At 35.3% G+C, this 21,945-nt stretch overlaps 3 protein-coding genes across 4 annotated transcripts in view; 2 read left to right on the top strand and 1 right to left on the bottom strand.

Annotated features, from left to right (window-relative positions):
- Window positions 1–183: 183 nt before the first annotated feature.
- On the top strand, window positions 184–2,530 carry LOC140443089 (transmembrane protein 179). Its single transcript, XM_072534155.1, has 4 exons — window positions 184–380; window positions 436–579; window positions 667–828; window positions 1,002–2,530. The coding sequence occupies exons 1-4, from the start codon at window positions 271–273 to the stop codon at window positions 1,288–1,290; spliced, it is 705 nt and encodes a 234-aa protein (XP_072390256.1). The 5' UTR covers window positions 184–270; the 3' UTR covers window positions 1,291–2,530.
- Window positions 2,531–15,456: 12,926 nt separating this feature from the next.
- On the bottom strand, window positions 15,457–17,872 carry LOC140444732 (uncharacterized). Its single transcript, XM_072536496.1, has 3 exons — window positions 17,433–17,872; window positions 16,561–16,919; window positions 15,457–16,356 (listed from the first exon to the last, which is right to left on the bottom strand). Exons 1-3 carry the CDS (start codon window positions 17,744–17,746, stop codon window positions 15,752–15,754), a joined length of 1,278 nt encoding a protein of 425 aa, XP_072392597.1. The 5' UTR covers window positions 17,747–17,872; the 3' UTR covers window positions 15,457–15,751.
- Window positions 17,873–18,054: 182 nt separating this feature from the next.
- LOC140443094 (RNA-binding protein 45) overlaps window positions 18,055–21,945 on the top strand; it is a 134,167-nt gene continuing 130,276 nt past the window's right edge. For both annotated transcript variants that reach the window (XM_072534160.1, XM_072534159.1), the window contains exons 1-3: window positions 18,055–18,113; window positions 18,783–18,964; window positions 20,033–20,141. In XM_072534160.1, coding sequence (XP_072390261.1) covers window positions 18,799–18,964; window positions 20,033–20,141 — 275 coding nt within the window. In that variant the 5' untranslated portion in view covers window positions 18,055–18,113; window positions 18,783–18,798. The remainder of the gene's footprint in view (window positions 18,114–18,782; window positions 18,965–20,032; window positions 20,142–21,945) is intronic.

Raw genomic sequence — 21,945 nt, 5'->3', positions numbered from 1 at the left:
TGGAAAAATTACTCTTCTTTTCCATAAACATTTTTTTTTAATTATTTTTTTAAACCAATTATCCTGAGACCAATATATACTATATATCTTTGATACTTTTGTAGCCAATTCTTAAATTAATGTATTTATTAAAAATGCAGTAGGTTTCTAACTTCCACATAAAATTGTGGATGGATACAAAATACATCGAGAACCGTGTAATGAAAGATAGGTGGTGAAAATTGTCAAAAAAAGTAAATAAATAAATGTAAATATTGATTTCATTCTGATATGGCTTTAACAAATATTTTGCTTTTAAGCCAAATTGCTGGCTATGTTATTGCCTTTATTTTATCGTTATGTATTGTAGTTCCAATGGCCTGGCATCAAGAAGACTTTAAGTATGATATCCTTTGTATGGTTTAAAGTTCACATTTAGTAACAATACTGTTTTAGGGGCCACTGTTTACTGTTTTCCACCGGAGATTGGCAAGAAACAGATGGTCAACTGAATGTACACTGGGCATCACAGAGCTACTGCAATTATACTATATTTGTAGGTGTATTCCTTTTGCTGGTATCAGTGATACAAATATACAGGTCAGTTACAGCATCCTATCATAATGATAATAGGATTTTTGTTTTTTAGATCAAATTTCTTTTAACTTTTGTATTCATTAATTTCAGATTATCTGTTTTTCTCTACAAAGGGATAGATAGTAGCTTCTTTTCAGCTTTCATAGATGTATTGATGGGAATATTGCTTGGCGGTATGACAATCATTGCAGCCCTTATGATAACATTAGGATTTATGGCATGGTGTCAGAACATGACTGAGAGGTTCCCATCGTAAGTATTGAAAAGTAGACAGTAATTGGATACATGTATATCAAAATTTTAAAAAATTTACTTAAAACTATGAAGTCTATGTATTTCAAAATTTAACACTGATATTAATATCAATTTCATAAAAAAATAATATTGTTTATTTTCTTTTAAACTTATTTTTATACTTTTTTTAGTTGTGAATTAGCAGCAGGGCAAGATATTGATCATGCCGACAAAATCAACACAGCAAACTTTTACATCCAGATGGGAACAGCTCAATTCGGCGTTTGGGGATCGTTTGCTACATGGGTGGGACTTTCGGTATGTGCCCTCCTGAAACTCTGCAGATACCACCAACTGGAAAACATCCGTGTGTCAATGTACAGAGAACGGCAACGTCTCATCAACGAAAACGCTGATTCTCCTGGTAGCAGTCTTGGAAGGGAATCTACCAACACCCAGACAACGGCCACGGCCGAGTGATTAGTTCGTAGTGTCCTGAGGTATCCTTATTTAGTCATTTGCGCTATTATTCATATATCTTTATTGCTTCATAGAAGTTTTTTCCAGTTTCTGACTGATAGCTGATGCAGGGGTCGATTCCCGAGCCCACTAGTTTATTCATCTATAAATTTTTATAAAGTCTGTATCACCTTATAGTACAATTTCAAAATTATTGGCTGAGTTCGTTAAATGTCAAAAAGTTAGTCCTAAAAGTGGTCAGAATCTTTATGAAAAAAAAAATATCTAATTCTGCCACCTGCTTCTAATCCATCAGAAAAGATAACCGTCATTATGAATTACCACTTCTAGCATTGATATTTTTGACAATATTTTGTCATTTATCAATCACAAAACAGTTACTTATACTCAATCAACAAAGAATATCCCTAATTATGTTACTATATACTATTCCAAAAACTAATATTTTTAACATCAATATTGAAATTTAGACTATCATTTTGAAATTGTACCATAAAATTTATTTTGTGCTAAATTCTCCAAATAGTGATGAATTACTTTAAATGATTGTACAGTTTTTTTAACATAAAGTTCCTATGAACTGTTGTGTGAAAGTTATTTCCATATACAGGTCCATATTCTCCATTATTTTAAGTGTAAACACAAACATTTCGCCCCTTAGCTTTGATTTTTCTGACAGAAAATTGTGAAAAGTAAATTCTGAGATATTTGGTCATTGAAATGATATTGTTCATTTATAACAGTACCTCAGTATGGCTTTCTTTCATCTGTGGTTATTACCATAAATTTTATTCTATTTATATTCAAAGTTGCAGCAGCCCTCGTAGCTATCAGACAATATTACTGGGTCATCAGGTCATCTGCATGTTGTTTTTGTCTCATTTTACCAATATACTTTCCCCTAGACCTCTAGACCATCTCTCAATATATATTTTGAGTTTTAAATTGCTGAAATATGATTAAGATAGATATAGTACTTTACTTTATATATTTTATATAGATTACTTTGAGATTAAAATAAAACTACATTTCTGGGAACAATAAATACATTTTAACAATCCAGAAATTGGTTCTGAAGTCGTCAAAAGATATATTTAGCATGTTAATTTTAGCAACAATTCAGTTTATGTAATAAATTTAAAAAAGTCCATATTTGAACCCCCTATATAATCTCTATATTAGTTTTATTGTGATATTTATTATTTATAGAATATTATTTACATTTAAATAAAGTATAAAAAGAATTTAGATTTTGTTTTCTTTTTCTTTTCCGTATTTTTTATGGATGGGATAAAAATTCATATCCATAAATTTTTATGGGTGAGATATTTAGAAAGTCTTTAGCACGTTTGATAAATCCTAAAAGTTAAAGTGATTTTGAAACAACAGATGAGATATGGGGGATGTAGGATAAGCTGGAATCGAGCACACCACCTAGGTCTTTTATCTGAGATACAGAGTCTAAAGGGCAACCATTAATAGTATAGATATGATTTGTAGGAGTTTTATTCCGTCCAAAAACCATTAAATGACACTTTTTGACATTAAGTTCCATTCCATTACTGTCGCACCAATAGCTCAACCGATCCAAATCAAACTGTAGTTTTTGATAGTTACCATCATTCTCAATTTTCAAGTATAATTTTAAATTGTCAGCAAACATTAGGAAAGAAGCAAAGAGGAAACAGGAGGCAATGTCATTAACATAGGTATTGAATAGAAGAGGTCCTAGGTGTGATCCTTGTGGTACTCCTGAAAGTACCTTAATCTCAAACAATTGAAAACCCTGGTGATTTACCTAGCCTTTATAAAGTTTGTGTATACAGCATGAACCTGGAAGCCATCTTAAAGAGATTCTATAAGGAAATCAGTAAATGTCAATAAATTAAGTTCAGTGGAGCGGCTAGAGAGAAATCCAAATTGCTGGCTGTCAAAAACTTTGGGAATACAACTAAGAATGCTAATAGGCCGATAATTGTTCACTTGAGAATTATCTCCAGATTTTAGTATTGGGGTAATAAAGCTAGTTTTCCAGTAGACCAGGAACATCCCTGTCTTTAATGACAGGTTAAAAATGTGAAAAAGAGGTCTAGAAAGTAAAAAGCCAAAGTATGTAAGAAAAGAAGGTGGAAGACCATCTGGACCTGGCCCCTTGCTATCCAAAATGGAAAGTTTTTCATATATAGACGAAATAGAAATGCTAAATTGTGATAGGTTGATGTCTCCTGTTAAAAAGGTTTCATCCTGCAAATCAAAATCTGTGTCACTGTAAGTTTTAGAAAAGTATCATCATCATCATCATTTTGGCTTTACAACCCTGTGTGGGTCCTAGCCTCCCCAAGAATTTTTCTCCAGTCGTCCCTATCCATCGCCTTCCTCCGCCAAGCACGTATTTCCATATTTCTCATGTCTTCATCGATGTTATCTAGGAATCTTGTTCTGGGTCTTCCTCTTCTTCTTTGACCAATAGGTCTATCAAGGAGCGTTTTTCTAGCTGGGTCGGTTTGCTCCATCCGCATAACATGGCCTACCCACCTTAGACGTCCTATCTTTATGTGTTCTACGATATCTGGTTCCTGGTATATCCTATAGAGTTCGAAGTTGTATCGTCTTCTCCAGACACCATTTTCATTTACCGCTCCATAGATGCGCCTTAGTATTTTTCTTTCGAAACATCCTAACATGTTTTCATTACTTTTTGTTAAAGTCCAGGTTTCTGAACCATATGTTAGGACTGGGCGTATTATTGTTTTGTAGAGTTTTACTTTTGTATTTCTTGATATAACTGTAGATTTAAAAAGGAGATTAAGCCCAAAATAGCATCTATTAGCCGTGCAAATTCTGCGGTTTATCTCTGCGGTAGTGTCATTTTCAGTATTGACGAGCGTTCCCAGGTATACAAATTCGTTAACTGCTTCGATGACGTCATTTTCTATAACAAGTGGCCGTAGTGTTTGTGGTTGCGTACCTATTTTCATGTATTTTGTTTTGTTGGTGTTTATTATTAAACCCATTTTTGTAGCCGCTTCCTTTAATGCTACGTACGCCTCTCGTGCTGCGTTTTCCGTTCTCCCAACAATATTGATATCATCAGCATATGCTAAGATTTGCACAGATTTGTTATATATTGAACCGGTAGTTGTGATTTGTGACGTACGTATTACTTTTTCCAAAGCTAGATTGAATAGTATACAGGAGAGTGGGTCTCCCTGACGTAGCCCGTTATTTGTTTTAAAAGGTTCAGAGAGTTCCCCCTGGATTCGTACTTTGCATTCAACTTTTTCAAGGGTTAGTTTGGTTAAACTTACCAACTGATTTGGTACTCCTAGGTCTATCATTGCTCTAAACAATTCTCTTCTATTTACAGAGTCGTAGGCTGCCTTGTAGTCTATAAATATGTGGTGCGTGTCTACACCGTATTCCAGTGTTTTCTCTAGAATTTGTCTTAGGGTTGAAATCTGATGAATTGTTGATTTACCACCTCTGAAACCAGCCTGGTATTGTCCTATTATTCGCTCTGCATATGGTGCCATACGATGGCATAGTATATTGGAGAATATTTTATACGCTGCATTTAGGAGCGTAATTCCTCGATAGTTAGAGCATTCAAAGATATCACCCTTTTTGTGTATGGTGCAAAGTATTCCAATATTCCAATCATTGGGAAGGGACTTCTGTATCCATATTTCTTTTATAAGCTGCTGTAGGGCTATTATGATATCGTGGCCACCTTCTTTATATAATTCCGCTGGGAGATTATCTATTCCGGGTGATTTGTTTCTGGCTAGTTTGTTTACAGCGTCTTTAACTTCCAGGATCGTTGGTGGATCCTCCTCCCTCTCGTCTGCTCCGCTTACCTCGCAGCTTTCGTCTTCCGGGTTTTCTTCTTCCTCTATATTAAGTATCTGGTTAAAATATTCCGTCCATCGGTTTAGTACGTCTGTTCTTGTTGTTAAGAGATCGCCATTTAAACTTCTACATTGATTTGTGTTTGCCTTAAATTCTTTTCTGTTGATGTTAACTTTCTTATAGAATGTTCTGAATTCTTTCTCTCTGTTGAGGTTTTCTATATATTGAAGTTCCTTTTTTAAGTGGTTTCGTTTCTTCATTCTGTGTATTTTCTTTTCTTCTCTTCTCTTTGTCTGGTAATTCTCTATACTTGTTCTAGTTCGGCGGGTAAGCATTTTTGCATAGGCTTCATTTTTTTTCTGTGTTGCGTCTTTGCATTCATCGTCAAACCAGTGATTTTTTCGGGTACAAGTTTCTGTTCCTATTTCATCTTGTGCTGCTGACTCAATATCTTCCCTTATCCTGTTCCAGAATGAGTCTATATCTCTCTGGTCTTCTTCGCCTAGACTTTGATTCCTTAACCTATTGGTAACATTTTCCCAGTACTGTTTTGCAACAGTTGCATCTCTCAGCTTCTGTACATTCCATTTCTTTCTATTTATTTCTTTTTCTTTGTTGGAGTTTGAAATTCTAGCCCTTAGTGTTGAGATCACTAAACAATGGTCTGAGTCTATGTTTGCGCCTCTATAACTTCTGCAGTTTATTATGTCCGTTCCGTGTCTTGAATCTATTAAGATGTGATCAATCTGACTAGTTGTTCTTAAATCAGGGGAGGTCCAGGTTACCTTGTGTATATTCTTGTGTTCAAAATAGGTGCTAGCGACGGTCATGTTCAGTGCTGCTGCTAAGTTTATCAGTCGTAATCCATTATCGCTACTGATGTTGTGTAGGCTATGCCTTCCTATAGTCGGCATAAAAACATGCTCTCGTCCTATTCTTGCATTCATGTCACCTAGCACTATTTTAATGTCATTTTTGGGGCATCTTCTGTAGGCTTGTTCTAGGTCTTCGAAAAACTGTTCTTTAATGTCTTCTAGTTTGTCGTCGGTCGGGGCATGTGCATTAATTAAACTGTAATTAAAGAATTTACCTTTTAAGCGTAAATAGCACATTCTTTGACTGTAGGCTTTAAAATCAATAACTAGGCCTTTTGTTCTTTGGTTTACTATAAATCCCACTCCATCTATGTGTTGGTTTTCATTGCAGCTGTAATATATGGAGTGGGTTCTCTTATCAAGAATGCCTGTTCCCGTCCATCGCATTTCCTGCAGTGCCAAAACATCTACTCTGTACATGTTCACTATGTCTAGTAGAGATGCGAGTGCTCCAGCTCGGTACAGGGTTCGGGTGTTCCATGTTCCTAATCTTAATTCCATTTTTCGTTTGCAGTGTCGTCGTCGTAAGTTCCGTCCGGCTAATAGTCCTTGAGGTTCCGTAACATATGATTTTTACAGGAAGAGGTTGTTAGCCTCTAGCCTAACCCCCAACCTGGAGGGCCAGGGACTCTGTTGGGTTGCCATGCCAGTCTGTTTTGGTTCACGGGTGGTATTTTATTTCCCACCTACCCGCCAGTCCTAGGACTGGTTAGGGCGTTCCCCTATCCACCACCTGGGGACGCGTCCGATGGGCGACAGACAACATCCACACGGATATATTAGTTTTATTGTGATATTTATTATTTATAGAATATTATTTACATTTAAATAAAGTATAAAAAGAATTTAGATTTTGTTTTCTTTTTCTTTTCCGTATTTTTTATGGATGGGATAAAAATTCATATCCATAAATTTTTATGGGTGAGATATTTAGAAAGTCTTTAGCACGTTTGATAAATCCTAAAAGTTAAAGTGATTTTGAAACAACAGATGAGATATGGGGGATGTAGGATAAGCTGGAATCGAGCACACCACCTAGGTCTTTTATCTGAGATACAGAGTCTAAAGGGCAACCATTAATAGTATAGATATGATTTGTAGGAGTTTTATTCCGTCCAAAAACCATTAAATGACACTTTTTGACATTAAGTTCCATTCCATTACTGTCGCACCAATAGCTCAACCGATCCAAATCAAACTGTAGTTTTTGATAGTTACCATCATTCTCAATTTTCAAGTATAATTTTAAATTGTCAGCAAACATTAGGAAAGAAGCAAAGAGGAAACAGGAGGCAATGTCATTAACATAGGTATTGAATAGAAGAGGTCCTAGGTGTGATCCTTGTGGTACTCCTGAAAGTACCTTAATCTCAAACAATTGAAAACCCTGGTGATTTACCTAGCCTTTATAAAGTTTGTGTATACAGCATGAACCTGGAAGCCATCTTAAAGAGATTCTATAAGGAAATCAGTAAATGTCAATAAATTAAGTTCAGTGGAGCGGCTAGAGAGAAATCCAAATTGCTGGCTGTCAAAAACTTTGGGAATACAACTAAGAATGCTAATAGGCCGATAATTGTTCACTTGAGAATTATCTCCAGATTTTAGTATTGGGGTAATAAAGCTAGTTTTCCAGTAGACCAGGAACATCCCTGTCTTTAATGACAGGTTAAAAATGTGAAAAAGAGGTCTAGAAAGTAAAAAGCCAAAGTATGTAAGAAAAGAAGGTGGAAGACCATCTGGACCTGGCCCCTTGCTATCCAAAATGGAAAGTTTTTCATATATAGACGAAATAGAAATGCTAAATTGTGATAGGTTGATGTCTCCTGTTAAAAAGGTTTCATCCTGCAAATCAAAATCTGTGTCACTGTAAGTTTTAGAAAAGTATTTAGCAAATAAATTGGCAATCTCCATGCCAGAAGAGCAAGAAATATTATTATAGTGCATAACAGCAAGAATGTTATTCCTGTTTTTTTTACTATTAAAAAATTTCCAGAAATTTTTAACATCTTTCAGAGAGGATTCAGTTAGAGCAACATAATCAAGATAGCATTGTTCTTTCAGTTGTTTACTGTTAGCTCGTAATAAAGAAAACTCATTATAGTCAGCAAGTAGTTGAGATTTTTGAGATGTTTTTTTAAGTTCTAGAGACAACCAGACAGGAAACTTTTTGCTGAATACTTTTTCAGGGGAACAAAAATATCAATTGCAAGGTAAATTACATCATAAAGCATGTTGATCAATATATCATCCAGACTTTTATTTTTAAACAAATCATCCCAGTTAAATTGTGAAAGTTTGTTACTTTCCGTACACTCATTGAGCGAAAGTCTCTATAAAAGCCATCTCCAATTAATCCTGGCTCATTGAAATATTGAGATTCACATTTAAACCCAAATGAGAGTGGAGAATGATGCCTATCCTCTGGGAGTAGGGCACTTTCAGCTCTAGATACCTCAACCTCTTCATCTTGGACCATGATCTAGATCTAATAAGGAGTTGTTTTCATTTTTAACAGTGTTTACTTGATACAGATTATGAAAGGAACATAAAAATGAGAGGAGTTGAATGGAATCGATTTCATTTGGTGAGGTTCCTGGTAATGGAATAGCCACAGAAGACAATCCATCAATGGACCACTGACAATTGGGAAGATTAAAATCTCCCAGGATACATAACTTATATTATGGATACTTTTCAGCTAGATTATCTACATTTTCAGCAAATTCGACATACTTCTCAATGATACTACGTGGTGGAACGTAGGCAGTTGCAAAGATAAACTTGTCGATGTGGCCAATCTCAATCTTGACAGACAGATGTTCGATATTTTGAGTCGCTGAAAAACGAACATTGGTTATGGTTTTCCGGACAGCTATAAGCACTCCTCCACCTCTTTTGAAGGTACTTGTTTCTGAGGATCTATCTCTTCTACATATGTCGTAGTCAAACATTTGCAGTTCGGCGCTCTTTATGTCATCTGTTTATCATGTTTCATTAAAAACTAAAATATCATATTGTGAGTAAGAAGTATTTTCAAACAGTAGAAGTTTTGTACGTAACCCTCTGACATTCTGAAAATACATCAGCGCTTTTGAAGTCTTGACTGAGGCAGTGGCGGCTGGTGTGGTAAAATTTTGGGTAGGCCAAGCTAGCAAATTACATATAGCTATGTGTAATCAGTGGCGGACCTAGAGGGAGGAGTCATGGGGTCATGCCCCCCCCCCCCCCCCCCGCCGCCCTTAAAAATATTTGAATGAAAACCCACTTATCCTATTGGTGGTAAGACTAAAAGTGACCTTGCATGAGAGAAAAGTAATCACCTTCAAGATCCATGACCTCCCCAAAAAAATTTCTGTAGCCGCCAGTGTGTGTAATACATATTTTTTTTTTTGTTTGAGGGTGGGAATCTTCTAAAGACCGTACCAGATGAATCGTACCTGGCGTGTGTTGAATTCAGAGTACATCTGAACTATCAACGGTACACTCACTATCAACATTACTATTACTGCAACCTGGTAAAGCGTCAGAAAAACTCATTTTTATGTATCTGTTATAAAACGAACTGGCTATTCCAAGAATAATTTTAAAAAATTAACCTCGATCGGCCAAACAACTATTGCAACTAGTAATAACAATAATAGATAACAGTGAAAATTGAACTAATGCTCGGCGATAGTGTTGCCATATATAAGTTGCATACAATCAGGCGATATAGAAATCATGCAAATGTGATTTTTTTTTTCGAATTTTACGAATTTTTTTAAATTTATTTGGGCAACCGTGCACTTGTTTGCAATTGTGTTGTTTGTTTAAAAATACGTTACAATTATAGATTATTTTACATATTTTTTTATCATAATTTAAAAGAAAATTTATATTACAATTCGATATTTACGTTACAAGTGACAACGATGGTCGGCATAGGCCCGATCGTCTGGTGCCTAAACAGCAAGCATAAACAAGACAATATAAATCGTTGTCCGGCAAGCTGCTTAACTTCAAACGCTTTTTGTACGGGGATCTTATGTGAGGTGGGTCGGCCAGTTCCGATCTGGCCTATTAATGATATTAAAAATGCCTGAATACGATTCGATGCTTTCTGTGGTAATATAATAACATAGTTGTTTTAACGGACGCTAATGTATTGAGTGATTTAGTACATTTAAAAGTTATTTACACGTATTAACATAATTTTTGAATATATGTTTTTCAATTTTAAAGCTCTTAAAATTATTGGGTAGTGGATTTGCTTGATATGCACTTCGCTTGTGCCGCTGGTTAATAATCAAACTCCGTGCGAAAACAAAACTGACTTTATTTTGAATTACACAATACATGAATATATAAACGCTTATTAAGTATTATGTCCGCTCGCTCTGAATGCTATATCACCGATCGCGTCTCGTATTTGAGTGCTGTCTGTCATCTTTGGGGTGCCTTAAGGGACTCGCCTTATCTTCACATATGGCATAATATATCTTCCTACGCTACTATGTTGCCGGGTTGTAAAAATGTATAAAATAAACTTAAATTGGATAGAGGCGTGAACATGGCCCCCGCCTTGGCAAACACTGCCAACAAAATCGTCTGCTAATGCTAAATGTTCAAATGTTTAAACTACACTTAGTCCGAAACGGGTAGCGGACACACCTTGGAAAAAGAACGAGTTATGATACCATTGTCTGTCTTTATTCTAAAAACTCTGGCTACACCATCACTGCCGCGTAAAAGTTCTATCACGCGACCTAACTTCCACCTTAATGGAGGTAAATTGTCCTCCTTTATGAGCACTAACGTGTTTTCCGCAACTTCACCGTTAGTAGTAGTCCATTTCGTGCGTTTTTGTAGTTCGGAGATGTATTCTTTGTTCCATCGTTCCCATATATGCTGAGAAAGCTGCTGAATATGCTGGAATTTTGAGAGCCGATTAACTGGAACATGACGCAAATCTGGATCTGGATTGGTAATAAGTCGTCTTCCGATGAGAAAATGTGCAGGAGTTAATGGGGAGAGATCATTTGGATCACAGGATAAAGGATGAATCGGTCGGGAATTTATTATAGCTTCAATCTGCACAAGCAACGAATAAAATTCCTCGAACGTTAAGTGCGCGTTTCCCAAAACCCTATGCAAATGATGCTTAACTGTTCTTACTCCGCTTTCCCACAGTCCGCCAAAATGTGGAGAATAGGGAGGTATGAAGGACCACGAAATATTATTCTTTAGCAAGGATTCTCTTATCGCGGGAGTGTGCTGCTCTAAAAATTTTCTTAACAATTTTAACTCCGAACTAGCTGCTATAAAATTGGTTCCATTGTCGGAGACCATCTTTTGAGGCTTGCCTCTTCGCGCAATAAATCTTTTAAAGGCCAACAGAAATGATTCCTTAGACAGTTCTGTAACTAATTCTAAATGTATGGCCTTCGTACAAAAACAAATAAAAAGACACATGTAACTCTTTATTAGTTTACAACCTCGACCCTTTCTATCGCGAATTAAGAAAGGGCCCGCATAATCTACACCTGTTACAATAAACGGTGGGCCACCTGCGAGACGCTGGGCAGGTAGGTCACCCATTATTGGCTGAATGGATTTAGATTTTAATCTAAAACATTTTACACATTTGTGTACGGTACGTCGCGCTAAATTTCTTCCTGATAACGGCCAGAAAGTTTCTCTTATAGTTGCAAGTAAAAGCTGAGGACCAGCATGCATAAGATCCTTGTGAAAATGATTAAATATTAACGATGTAACTATATGATCTGCCGCTAAAATGATGGGATGTTTTTTGTCATACGTAAACTCGGAATGCTTTAAACGCCCGCCTACTCTCATGATGCCCTGATCATCAAGAAATGGAGATAAATCATTTTGTAAGGTTGGTCCGGCCATTTGAATACTATTTAATGAAATGCCGTTTGTAGTTGGCGCACTACAATCGAACACAACGCGCAAACGTGTCGTCAAAGAATTTTCTTTAATTACTGGATGATGTGGCATAAAATAAAATGTAGTATTTACCCTAAAGTCTGTTGCCGCTTCCGTAATTCTGCATAAACCTTTCATATGTCCTAACTCTTTATATTCCTGGTTGAATTCGCTATTAAAAGTTTTAAGATCATCTTTATTCAACTTACGCTCGAGATTAAAAAATCTATTTTTTGCTTGACAAAATGAATCACCGAGTGAACTTATCGGTTCCTTGAATGGCAATGATACCATGAATTTGCCTGTCGCGTCGCGTTTCACCGTATCTTCGAAATGTTTTTCGCATGCAATTTCTTCGCCCGAGAGTGCAGGTTTTTCATTGAAAACCTCTTCAAGTTCCCAGAACTTACTTAGCTGTTCTGTAACTTCGATTGTGTTTGTGAAATTACACTTAGTTATTCGCTTTTCTGATGCTTTGTTTTGGCTGATATACGGCCCTGCTATGATCCAGCCAAACATTGTTTCTTGCATGAATGGTTTATTTTTACCTAAACTAATTCTATTTGCGCCCAGTATTTGCCAAAATAGATCACTTCCTATCAACAATTCGACCTTTTGTGGTTTATGAAAATAATTATCCGCTAATTTTAAATGTTTAGGTATCTGCAAATCGCTAATGTTTATTTCAGATGCCGGCACGCACCCCGTAATTTCTGGTATTACGAAACAATTTAAAGTTGTATAAAAAGTTATATCGCTACGCGACTGTATATTTATTTCGCATTTGAATCGAACGGGAGATGCAATATTATTTATGCCCATGACTGATATGTTCGCGCTTGTCGTTTTTAATCTAAGTTTATCGCATAAATTTTCGGTCATGAATGAGCTTTGTGAACCGCAATCTAACAAAGCTCGCACTATGTATGCCTTACCTTGGCCGTCAAAAATATTAACTAATACTGTGGACAGTATAGTTTGATCTGCAGCGCTCACTGCCGAAACTGACAAATTGGTAGTTTTTAAACTACCTTGTATATTATCTGCAGCTCGTATATCGCTCGCGTTTTCTACCGGTTGATGAACTAAAGCTGCGTTCTGTTCGCTTGATCTATCTGGATGCAATAACGTATGGTGTTTTGACGCGCATTTCTTGCATGTTGATTGTCTACACCGCTTATAGAAATGTCCAGGTTTAAGACAATTCGTGCAAAGATTGACCTGTCTTACTTTATCAAACCTGTCCCTAGATGAAAGTTTTGAAAATTCGCCGCATTGATAAATGGTGTGTTCCCTTTTGCAAATAGGGCAACACTGTGTATTATCCGATTTATTTAAAGTTCCCTGTGATGAATATAGACCGCGAATGTTATGTGAATATTTCGTATTCCGTGAATATGCGCCCGCCTGAGAAATATTCCGTGTATTTTGTTTTTCAGCTTGATTTACCTCAAGAGATTCTAAGAGGTCCGCCCTTGATTTTAAAAACGTTTTAAAATCATCAAAACTAGGAATTTCATTATGTGTTTTGCTATTCTCCCATGCGCGTAAAGTCGATGTATCGAACTTACAAGAAATAATACGAATAAGGAGTATGTCCCACGAATCAGTAGGTAGTCCTAGCTGCTTTAACGCGTATAAATGCTTCGAAAAAATGTCAACTAATTGCCGCAATCTATTAGATGACTCTTTATGTATTGGCTCTATATTAAATAAGGCATTAATATGATTGGAAATTAATAATCTCTTATTATCGTACCTTTCCCTAATTAATTTCCACGCAACTGCATAATTTCCGGCGGTAAACTCTAATGTTCGTATGACCTGCGCCGCACCGCCCTGTAATGAACTTCGTAAATAATGAAAACGCCTTATATTGTCTAAGTACTCATTTCTGTTAACTAAAGATTCAAAAAGATCTGCAAAATCTAACCAATTATTATAATTACCATCAAATTTTGGTAACTCGATAGGTTTAAGCTCAATACAATGCCCTGTATATGAATTCTTAGAGCGCTCACTTGCTTTATCGCTTTCTATACAAGCTACTTGTTGATTATCGCGAATGATTTTTCGCGCTACCGCTAATTGTGAATAATATTTGTTATAGAATTCTTCGCGCTCCGTATATTCATCCTCTAATAATTCAAATTGAACCGTATTTTCTATTTGCCCCTGAACCTCATCGAATTCGCCCCGTAAATGTTCTATATTATTTACCATTTCAATAGCCTGTAATACTTCTAAATCTGAAATCGTTTCACCCTTAGTTATTTTATCATTTAACGCTAATATAAATTTCGAAAATATTGTGAGTTTGCATTTAAAACCGCCCCTTTTTCGCTTTAAATTCTCCATAATTTTATAATGAATTAAACAGTAAACAGAAACAGATTATAAATCGCTTGATATTCGACCCTAACGTTCTCAGAATTATCACATGTGCAGAATAAAGGTACAAAGACTGATAAATAAAAGGAAATGTGAAATGGATATGCTCACCAAAATATTTGTATATTTATTCTAACAGCTCTATTCTCCAAGGGAAAGTAAATGGTAAGAGAGGACCGGGAAGAAGACGCATTTCCTGGCTTCAAAATTTGCGAAAGTGGTATAACACGACTACCACTGAACTGTTCCGCGCTGCAATAAGCAAAGTGAAGATAGCCGTGATGATCGCCAACGTCCGGAACGGATAGGCACTTTAAGAAGAAGAACAGCTCTAGCCTCCTGGCGCCAAGGATGTTCGTCTCAACTCGTATAATAGGTCTTCACAGATTTTAAACCCACAGTTGTCCAATTATGTAACTGTCTTAAGAATAACGTTCGACAGTCTATAACGCGCTCGGGCCACTATGAATGCACTATCTCGCCCGCTAATTTGATGACACAAATATGAGTTCGGAATTCGGTGAATTTACACTGTTTCAACACAAAAATTTGATGAACCGGCTCGAAGGACCAAGGATTTGCTTGATATGCACTTCGCTTGTGCCGCTGGTTAATAATCAAACTCCGTGCGAAAACAAAACTGACTTTATTTTGAATTACACAATACATGAATATATAAACGCTTATTAAGTATTATGTCCGCTCGCTCTGAATGCTATATCACCGATCGCGTCTCGTATTTGAGTGCTGTCTGTCGTCTTTGGGGTGCCTTAAGGGACTCGCCTTATCTTCACATATGGCATAATATATCTTCCTACGCTACTATGTTGCCGGGTTGTAAAAATGTATAAAATAAACTTAAATTGGATAGAGGCGTGAACAGGTAGGCCCGGCCTATCCTGCCTACCCCCAAAAGCTGCCACTGGACTGAGGGGGCTTTGAACCTGGTATATATGTTTAGTTTTTTCGTATTAACTTTGGCAAACTATTAACATATTTTAAAATGAGATCGGATTCACCCTTACGCTGTCATTCTTTTAACTTTTATTCAAAAATAAAATAAAATTTTATTTTTGAATAAATAAAAATTTTCATTTTATTCAAAATTAAAACTCAAATGTGTTCATGTAATTCACTTTAATCAACACTATGGTTTTTACTACAATTAATTATTGTGTTTACATTTTTATGTATAAAAACCTTCACGAATTTTAGACAAAGATATTTCACAAGATTTTATTATAAATATGATCGACTTAACAACAAATTTATACATTTATACCACTGTTAAAATTCAGTAGATCCATAGTGTACTTGGAACACCAAAAACAATGAAAATAGATCAGGACATTCCCAGCTAACTAAACGAAGAATCACCTTTTGATTATATTCCAGCTCAGAATTCCATAGTTCCTTCATTCAGCAACAGCTACAGCCTTAGCAGCAGCATGAGTCTTCATGTGCCGTTTTAAATCTTGTTTTAATCTAAACGGTCTCTTACAAACCTCACAACTATACTGCCTTTCCCCTGTATGTATGAACTTGTGTTTCTTTAGTTCCCCCATTCTTCGAAATTTCTTCTCACACACATTACAGGAAAAGGGAAAGATATCTTTATGAAACATTTTATGAACATACAGTGAGGATGATTGCCTAAAGGATTTGCCGCAAGTGTCACACATATAAGGTCTCGAATTGGTGTGAGTATTTAAGTGTTCATCCTTGGTGGTTTTGCTGGTAAACGTCTGGTCACAATAGTCACAAGAGTACCTTCGAATGCCGTAGTGTAAACGATCTACGTGTCGTTTTAAATGCGCGCCTCTTTGGAAGTTCTTCCCACATAGGTGGCAACAATGTAATTTCTTGTTTATATGAATGTTGTAGTGTAGAACAAAACTCGAACTTGATTTGTATTTGGTGTGGCAAACATCGCATTCATAATAACTTAGCTCTGAGTCTACCACTTTACATTTTTTCAATAATTCAGAATTCTTGGATCTAATTGATGGCTCCACAGAGGCTAAAAAATAAGATTTTATAAAAATAAAATATTGAAAAGAATGACAAAGTATTTCTTTAAATTAATTAGTAATTTTATCTGATAATCAGATATTTTATTGTTTAAATAATTGAACTACAAATACCTAAATATTTGCACATTCTTACCAAAATATGTGCCGAGTATAAAAATCTTTTTATTAAAATAAACAAACTATTCTCTTACTTTCAGGATGCTTCTTTAACATGTGTCTCTGCATATCAAACTTTCTTGTGAAACTTCTTTTGCAAACAGTACAAGCAAATATAGCATTAAGTTCTACCTTTTTTCTTCGCAGTTTTGTTTGTTTTATATTATGAACTTCTAACACATGATTTTTTAGTTGTGTCCTTGTTGAAAAGCTCAATTGACACAATATACAACTCTTAGCTGATAAATCTACAACTTGGAGATAATCTATGTTTGTATTATCATTATCAGTAGTTTTTATTTCTTCGGACTCATCTTCATCACTACTCAACGCATTGTTTTTGTCAAAAAGATCAGACTCAAAGTATTTTTCATTTGTTTGTGAACATTCTGCGCTAAAAATTAAACATTTATGGTGAATTAATAATTTTTCAAGTAAAATTTTAATTCAAGAGTACAAGTTCTCACAATTGATCACAAAGATCAAAGAATATATGGAAAGAACAATGAGAACAATGATATTTGCTCTCTGAGAGTATTGTTTTATTATCAATGTTACTAGTAGAGGTCTAGAAGTAACACCACATTTCCAAGAACTGAAAGGCCACACAATTAATATACAAAATGTAAAATAAACGAGAGAACTACATTTAATATCGACAAAAATGGAAATTATATTAGAAATTTTGGTTTCTTTTTTCAAACAAGACGCAAACAGTAAAAAAGCTAAAATAGGCTATTTGGTTGGAAGTGTCTTTAGATACTAAGTATACTCCTACCCTTGACAATTTTAGCTAGAAATATAATGAAAACTATATATCTATAGGCAAATATAATGTACAGATTTTATTTATAATTAAGACACCAATGGCATACTCACGAATAAAAATAATACAATATATAATTACCTATATATTTCGCTATCGACTTCCTTAGAAATCAACTCTTCATTACAAATTTGATAGTTTCTAAATGTTTTATCAGACTCTAAACAAGTTAGATAGAAATCGTGCCAAGCAATAACTGCCGAGACACATTTTCGGCAACAATTAAGGGGTAATTTATCGGCTTTATCTACTTTTATTGGCAAATAAAAATTAATTTTCGCAGCCAAATCATTATTTTCAGATGTGTATATTCCAGTTAAGTTTTCGTGTTTATTGGCACACAGTCTACACATCTCCTCAATATTTATTAGCTTTATTGTTTGGCTAGTGTGCATTTTTACATGAAAATACGATATTTCATTATTATAGAATATTATATTTAAATTTTTTGGTTTGGTTTCTATTTTATCAACCAATCACAGATTTGTCAAACAAAAACAACTGGGTTCACAGAAAACACAAACACAGACCACTGGTAGGGAAGTTGTTTGACGCTCCACCACAGCACACTTCTATATAGCAGTGCCAGTCGTAGTCGTATGGTAAAAAGTAAAACGACGATTGGCGCATTATTTGGTGCCAGGGTGCGTGGCAATCGGCATATCGGCTGGCTGATATCGGCATATCGGCAATCTGTAGCTGTACTGTATATGACAGGCGGTGACGTAGAAGGCGGCCAAATTAATTTTCTACTTTTAAAAGGTAATTAAAAAATATTATTTTATAGGGAAAGGTGTGGATACAATATAACGGTCCAGTTTTATAGTATATAAGATTTTAGTATAGTCTATGACGTTTATGTTAATGTTCTGAAACAGTTTTCTTGTTTGTTGTTTGTGGCATGTCTCAAGTATCAATTATTACAAATTGTGTTTATATGCCATTGTTTTCCAAAAAAGATTATTTAAGAATTGTGTTAAAAAGACCAAAGTTAGAGCAAAGGATATAGACATGCGTCTATGTTCTTTGGTTAGAGGTTATAACAACTTTGGCCGTTTTACCAAATTATACACTCACTGGCCTACACAATTATTCTTAAATAATCTTTTTTATATTTCCTAAAATTTCTTTATTAATAGCTTCTGCAATAATGATTTTATACCACTTTACTCAATATTCCCAATAATACTGTCAATTTAACTATATTTTGCTTCTTCTGTTTGAGTAAAAAGTGCTTTAAAATCCTGTAAATTTTAGAGATTTCATCCTTTATCCTTGTACTTATTAAACCTTTGGCTAGACATGTTTTCAATGTTTTGTCTGTAGGAACTAAATTATTTTTATTTTTTATTCCACTTATTTTTTAAAATAATAATGATTTGTCTAATACATCCAAAAAAAAAAGTTGGTACTTACCCTTTTTTATTGTAGCTATACTGCGTTAAACATGAGTGACAGAAGATTTGCTGATGAAGATGATGCTCCCTACTCAAGACTGTTTGTAGTGGGATCAAGAGATTTAAGGGAAGATGATATCAAAAGTGTTTTTGGTAAGTTCGGTGACATTAAGGATGTGTGGGCTGTAAAAGACAGAAATTCTGGCGACTATAAAGGTATGTAATAATATATATTTTCTTTAGAGGTAATTTGTATATTTATAAAAGAATATTAGGGTGTCATTTACTCTTAATTTTTTTCTTTACTCAGCAGTGGTATGACAAGGGGGTGCTAGTGTTAGTTTAGGTTAGGTACATATCTATTGGATGAAAGATTACAGTTAATTTTTTTCTAAAGACAGAAGTGTAAGTTTCGTTAAATAAAAAAATTAATGCTGGGTGAATTTATTTACCCCAAATGCAGAGGAAATTGTAATATTCCAATGAAAATATTTGACATAAGCTAACAGTGGTACAATCTCGCATGTCTGAGCACACTGTGCCTTTAGTAAAGAACATCCTAATATTAAACACATATGTAAGTAATTTACTTCTCAAAATTCACACCAACCCTCAAAATATCTTAAGACAAAATATTTGGTGTACATAAAGGGGATTCATTAATAGTGACTTAAGTATCTCAGAGGTGAAATATGATTCATCTGAAGCCACTTTGAATTGTCCTTATATAACTGAACAACTGTATTGTCAATCATGTTCCTTTGCAGCTCGAGATTGCTGTTGACACTTACAGAAAACAGTCTTTTATTCAAAGGCCTTCTCAAAGCTGACTCCAAATAAAACCCAAAATTACAGATGATTGCATCTTTTTTGATCTCCTTTTTTAATATTTCCCACAGCAAACTCACAGCTTCCAAAAAATCTTCTGAGCTACTAATTCTTCCTGCAGATTCTCTTGTTCTACAAGATTAGATGACCAATGACTTAAATTATTTGTTTCTGGCTGACCTCACAGAAAAATTGTGACACAGTATAGGGGACATATCTATTCCACAAGCAGTCCACAAAACTGCAAATGAACAGCACTTAAATGACAATGGACATGAATTGAGACACTTCATTTTAATATACGCACTTGTTTCTGTGCTTTCCATTTCATTTATCTATTTCTTTATCAAATTTTGAATTGTTTTATGACCATTCTTCTCTTTTTGCTTATGGATGGTATTATAATGACCACTACTAAATAAAACTATAGCTAACACATGTTTTAATACATTTCAGGAATATTTTACGTAAAATATTATAAAACTTACGATGCAGCTCTGGCACTTGAAGAGATGAGAGGCACCAATTTAGGTGGAAGACCTCTAAAAGTAATGATTGCACATAAGTAAGTGTTTTTACTAGTTAATAAATAACTCTTAAACAATTATTAAATAAAGTCGCTATCACTCTAATTTTCAAAGACGAAATAGGAATTTTGAAAGTTACACTTATTTATTTGGTATTCACAGTATCTATACAGATAGTTTCACCATATAATTGAAATTTTTTGCATGAAGGTAAGTACTTGTGGAGCCTATTTTAACAAGCGCTAATAAACGATGTGGGTGATTTTCACCCCACAACACAGTTGCCGGGTTAAGGTGTAACTTTGTTAAAATTTTTGTAAATGGATTCCGTTAATAAATAAATAAATAAACAATGCTTCTGATAAATTTTATGTAAAATGTTTATTTTACTACAAATCATGCATTTACCCTCCCAAATGCTGACACAAAACCTTTAAACAACTTTGTTTTTTGAAACATAATATACACTCGCGATCATAAAATCCGGGTCATCTTGAAAATTTCAAGTTTCTTCAATATTTTTGCCTCTGGTGCAGTAATAACCTTTTTTGGCTAATGTATTTTTTATTTGTCATCAATGTTTGTTTTGAAAGAAAAAAAAATGGTTTTTTATTGTTTTTATTGAAAAAAAAACAGAAAACAAATCAAATTGTTGATAAAACAGACATACGAAAAAATATGAAAAATACAGAACGTGGTAAAAAATCAGTGAAATTTCAATGACCAATATTGTGTATTGCCTCGCCTTGCTCTAATAACCTCTTGCAGACGACGGGGCATACTTTCAATTTTTCTCCAGATTACATGTTGTGGTATGTTATTCCACTCACTCACTAACAGATCCTTAAGCTCCTGTGCGTTGTTAGGAGGTGGTGTATGGGTTTGAATACGTTTTTTCAAATCGTCCCAGAGATGTTCGATGGGATTCAGGTCCGGAGACCTAGCTGGCCAGGCTACCCTCGTAATTACAACTTCGTCCAAGCATTACATACTGATCCTGGCAACGTGCGATCGCACGTTGTCCTGCATAAAAACGGCGTTTTCTCCAAGCCCTGCCATGTTGGGCATACCATGTTCTTCCGGAATCTCCGTAATGTACCTTCGTGCAGTTAGGGACCCATTTTCGATGAAGAGTAATTCTGTGTGGAAGTCGGAAGATATACCTCCCGAAGCCATGACCGAGTCTCCATCAAATGGCATTCTTGGAGCAATGCAAGCTTGTGAAATTCGTTCACCGGTTCTCCTCCAAACTCTTACACGTCCATCGGATCCAGTTAGTCAGAAACTGGATTCATCTGAGAATAACACTTTGCTACAATCGTTAATTCCCCAACGCGCGTATTGTCGAGCAAAAGCTAGTCGTGCAACTCGAGGCACCCGGCGAAGTGGCGGTCCTCTAGCCATTACCCGAGAAAATAGTCAAGAAGAACGAAGTCTTCTTCTGACTGTTGCAACACTAAAATTGCGATTTCGTACTTCCTCTAGACGATTCTGATGCATAACCTCTGTTGAGGTCCGGTTTCGTAAAGACTGAAACACAAGGAAACGGTCATCTAGTGCCCTGGTCGTTGTTCTTCGTCCAGAGCCAGGTCGCCTGGTTAGCAAACTTGCCTCCTGAAAGCTTTGAAGCACTCGTTGAACCGTAGAAAGGCTTACGCCAACAGTTCTTGCGACTTGCGGTTGAGTGTGACCGTCTTCCACAAGTGCAACAATTTGTGCCGTTTCAACAGTCAAAGGCATTTTTGTCAAAAAATAAACACTAATAATGGCACTAATAAACACTAATGGTGGCAATAATAAACGTTTGTCCGTTGCATTTTAACAGAAAGTCGAAGCACAAAC

Source organism: Diabrotica undecimpunctata, chromosome 6, assembly GCF_040954645.1.
Source record: "Diabrotica undecimpunctata isolate CICGRU chromosome 6, icDiaUnde3, whole genome shotgun sequence".
Taxonomy (NCBI): domain Eukaryota; kingdom Metazoa; phylum Arthropoda; class Insecta; order Coleoptera; family Chrysomelidae; genus Diabrotica; species Diabrotica undecimpunctata.
This window is presented reverse-complemented; position numbering and strand designations above follow the sequence as displayed.

What these genes read in the sequence shown, in the direction of transcription:
- LOC140444732 (XM_072536496.1), bottom strand. Translation starts at nt 17,746, where the DNA reads ATGCACACTAGCCAAACAATAAAGCTAATAAATATTGAGGAGATGTGT. An exon ending in GTCGATAGCGAAATATATAG is followed by an intron (nt 16,920 to 17,432) that starts GTAATTATATAT and finishes TTTAATTTTTAG; the next exon opens with CGCAGAATGTTCACAAACAA. An exon ending in GTTAAAGAAGCATCCTGAAA is followed by an intron (nt 16,357 to 16,560) that starts GTAAGAGAATAG and finishes CTTATTTTTTAG; the next exon opens with CCTCTGTGGAGCCATCAATT.
- LOC140443089 (XM_072534155.1), top strand. Translation starts at nt 271, where the DNA reads ATGGCTTTAACAAATATTTTGCTTTTAAGCCAAATTGCTGGCTATGTT. An exon ending in TGGCATCAAGAAGACTTTAA is followed by an intron (nt 381 to 435) that starts GTATGATATCCT and finishes ATACTGTTTTAG; the next exon opens with GGGCCACTGTTTACTGTTTT. An exon ending in TCAGTGATACAAATATACAG is followed by an intron (nt 580 to 666) that starts GTCAGTTACAGC and finishes CATTAATTTCAG; the next exon opens with ATTATCTGTTTTTCTCTACA.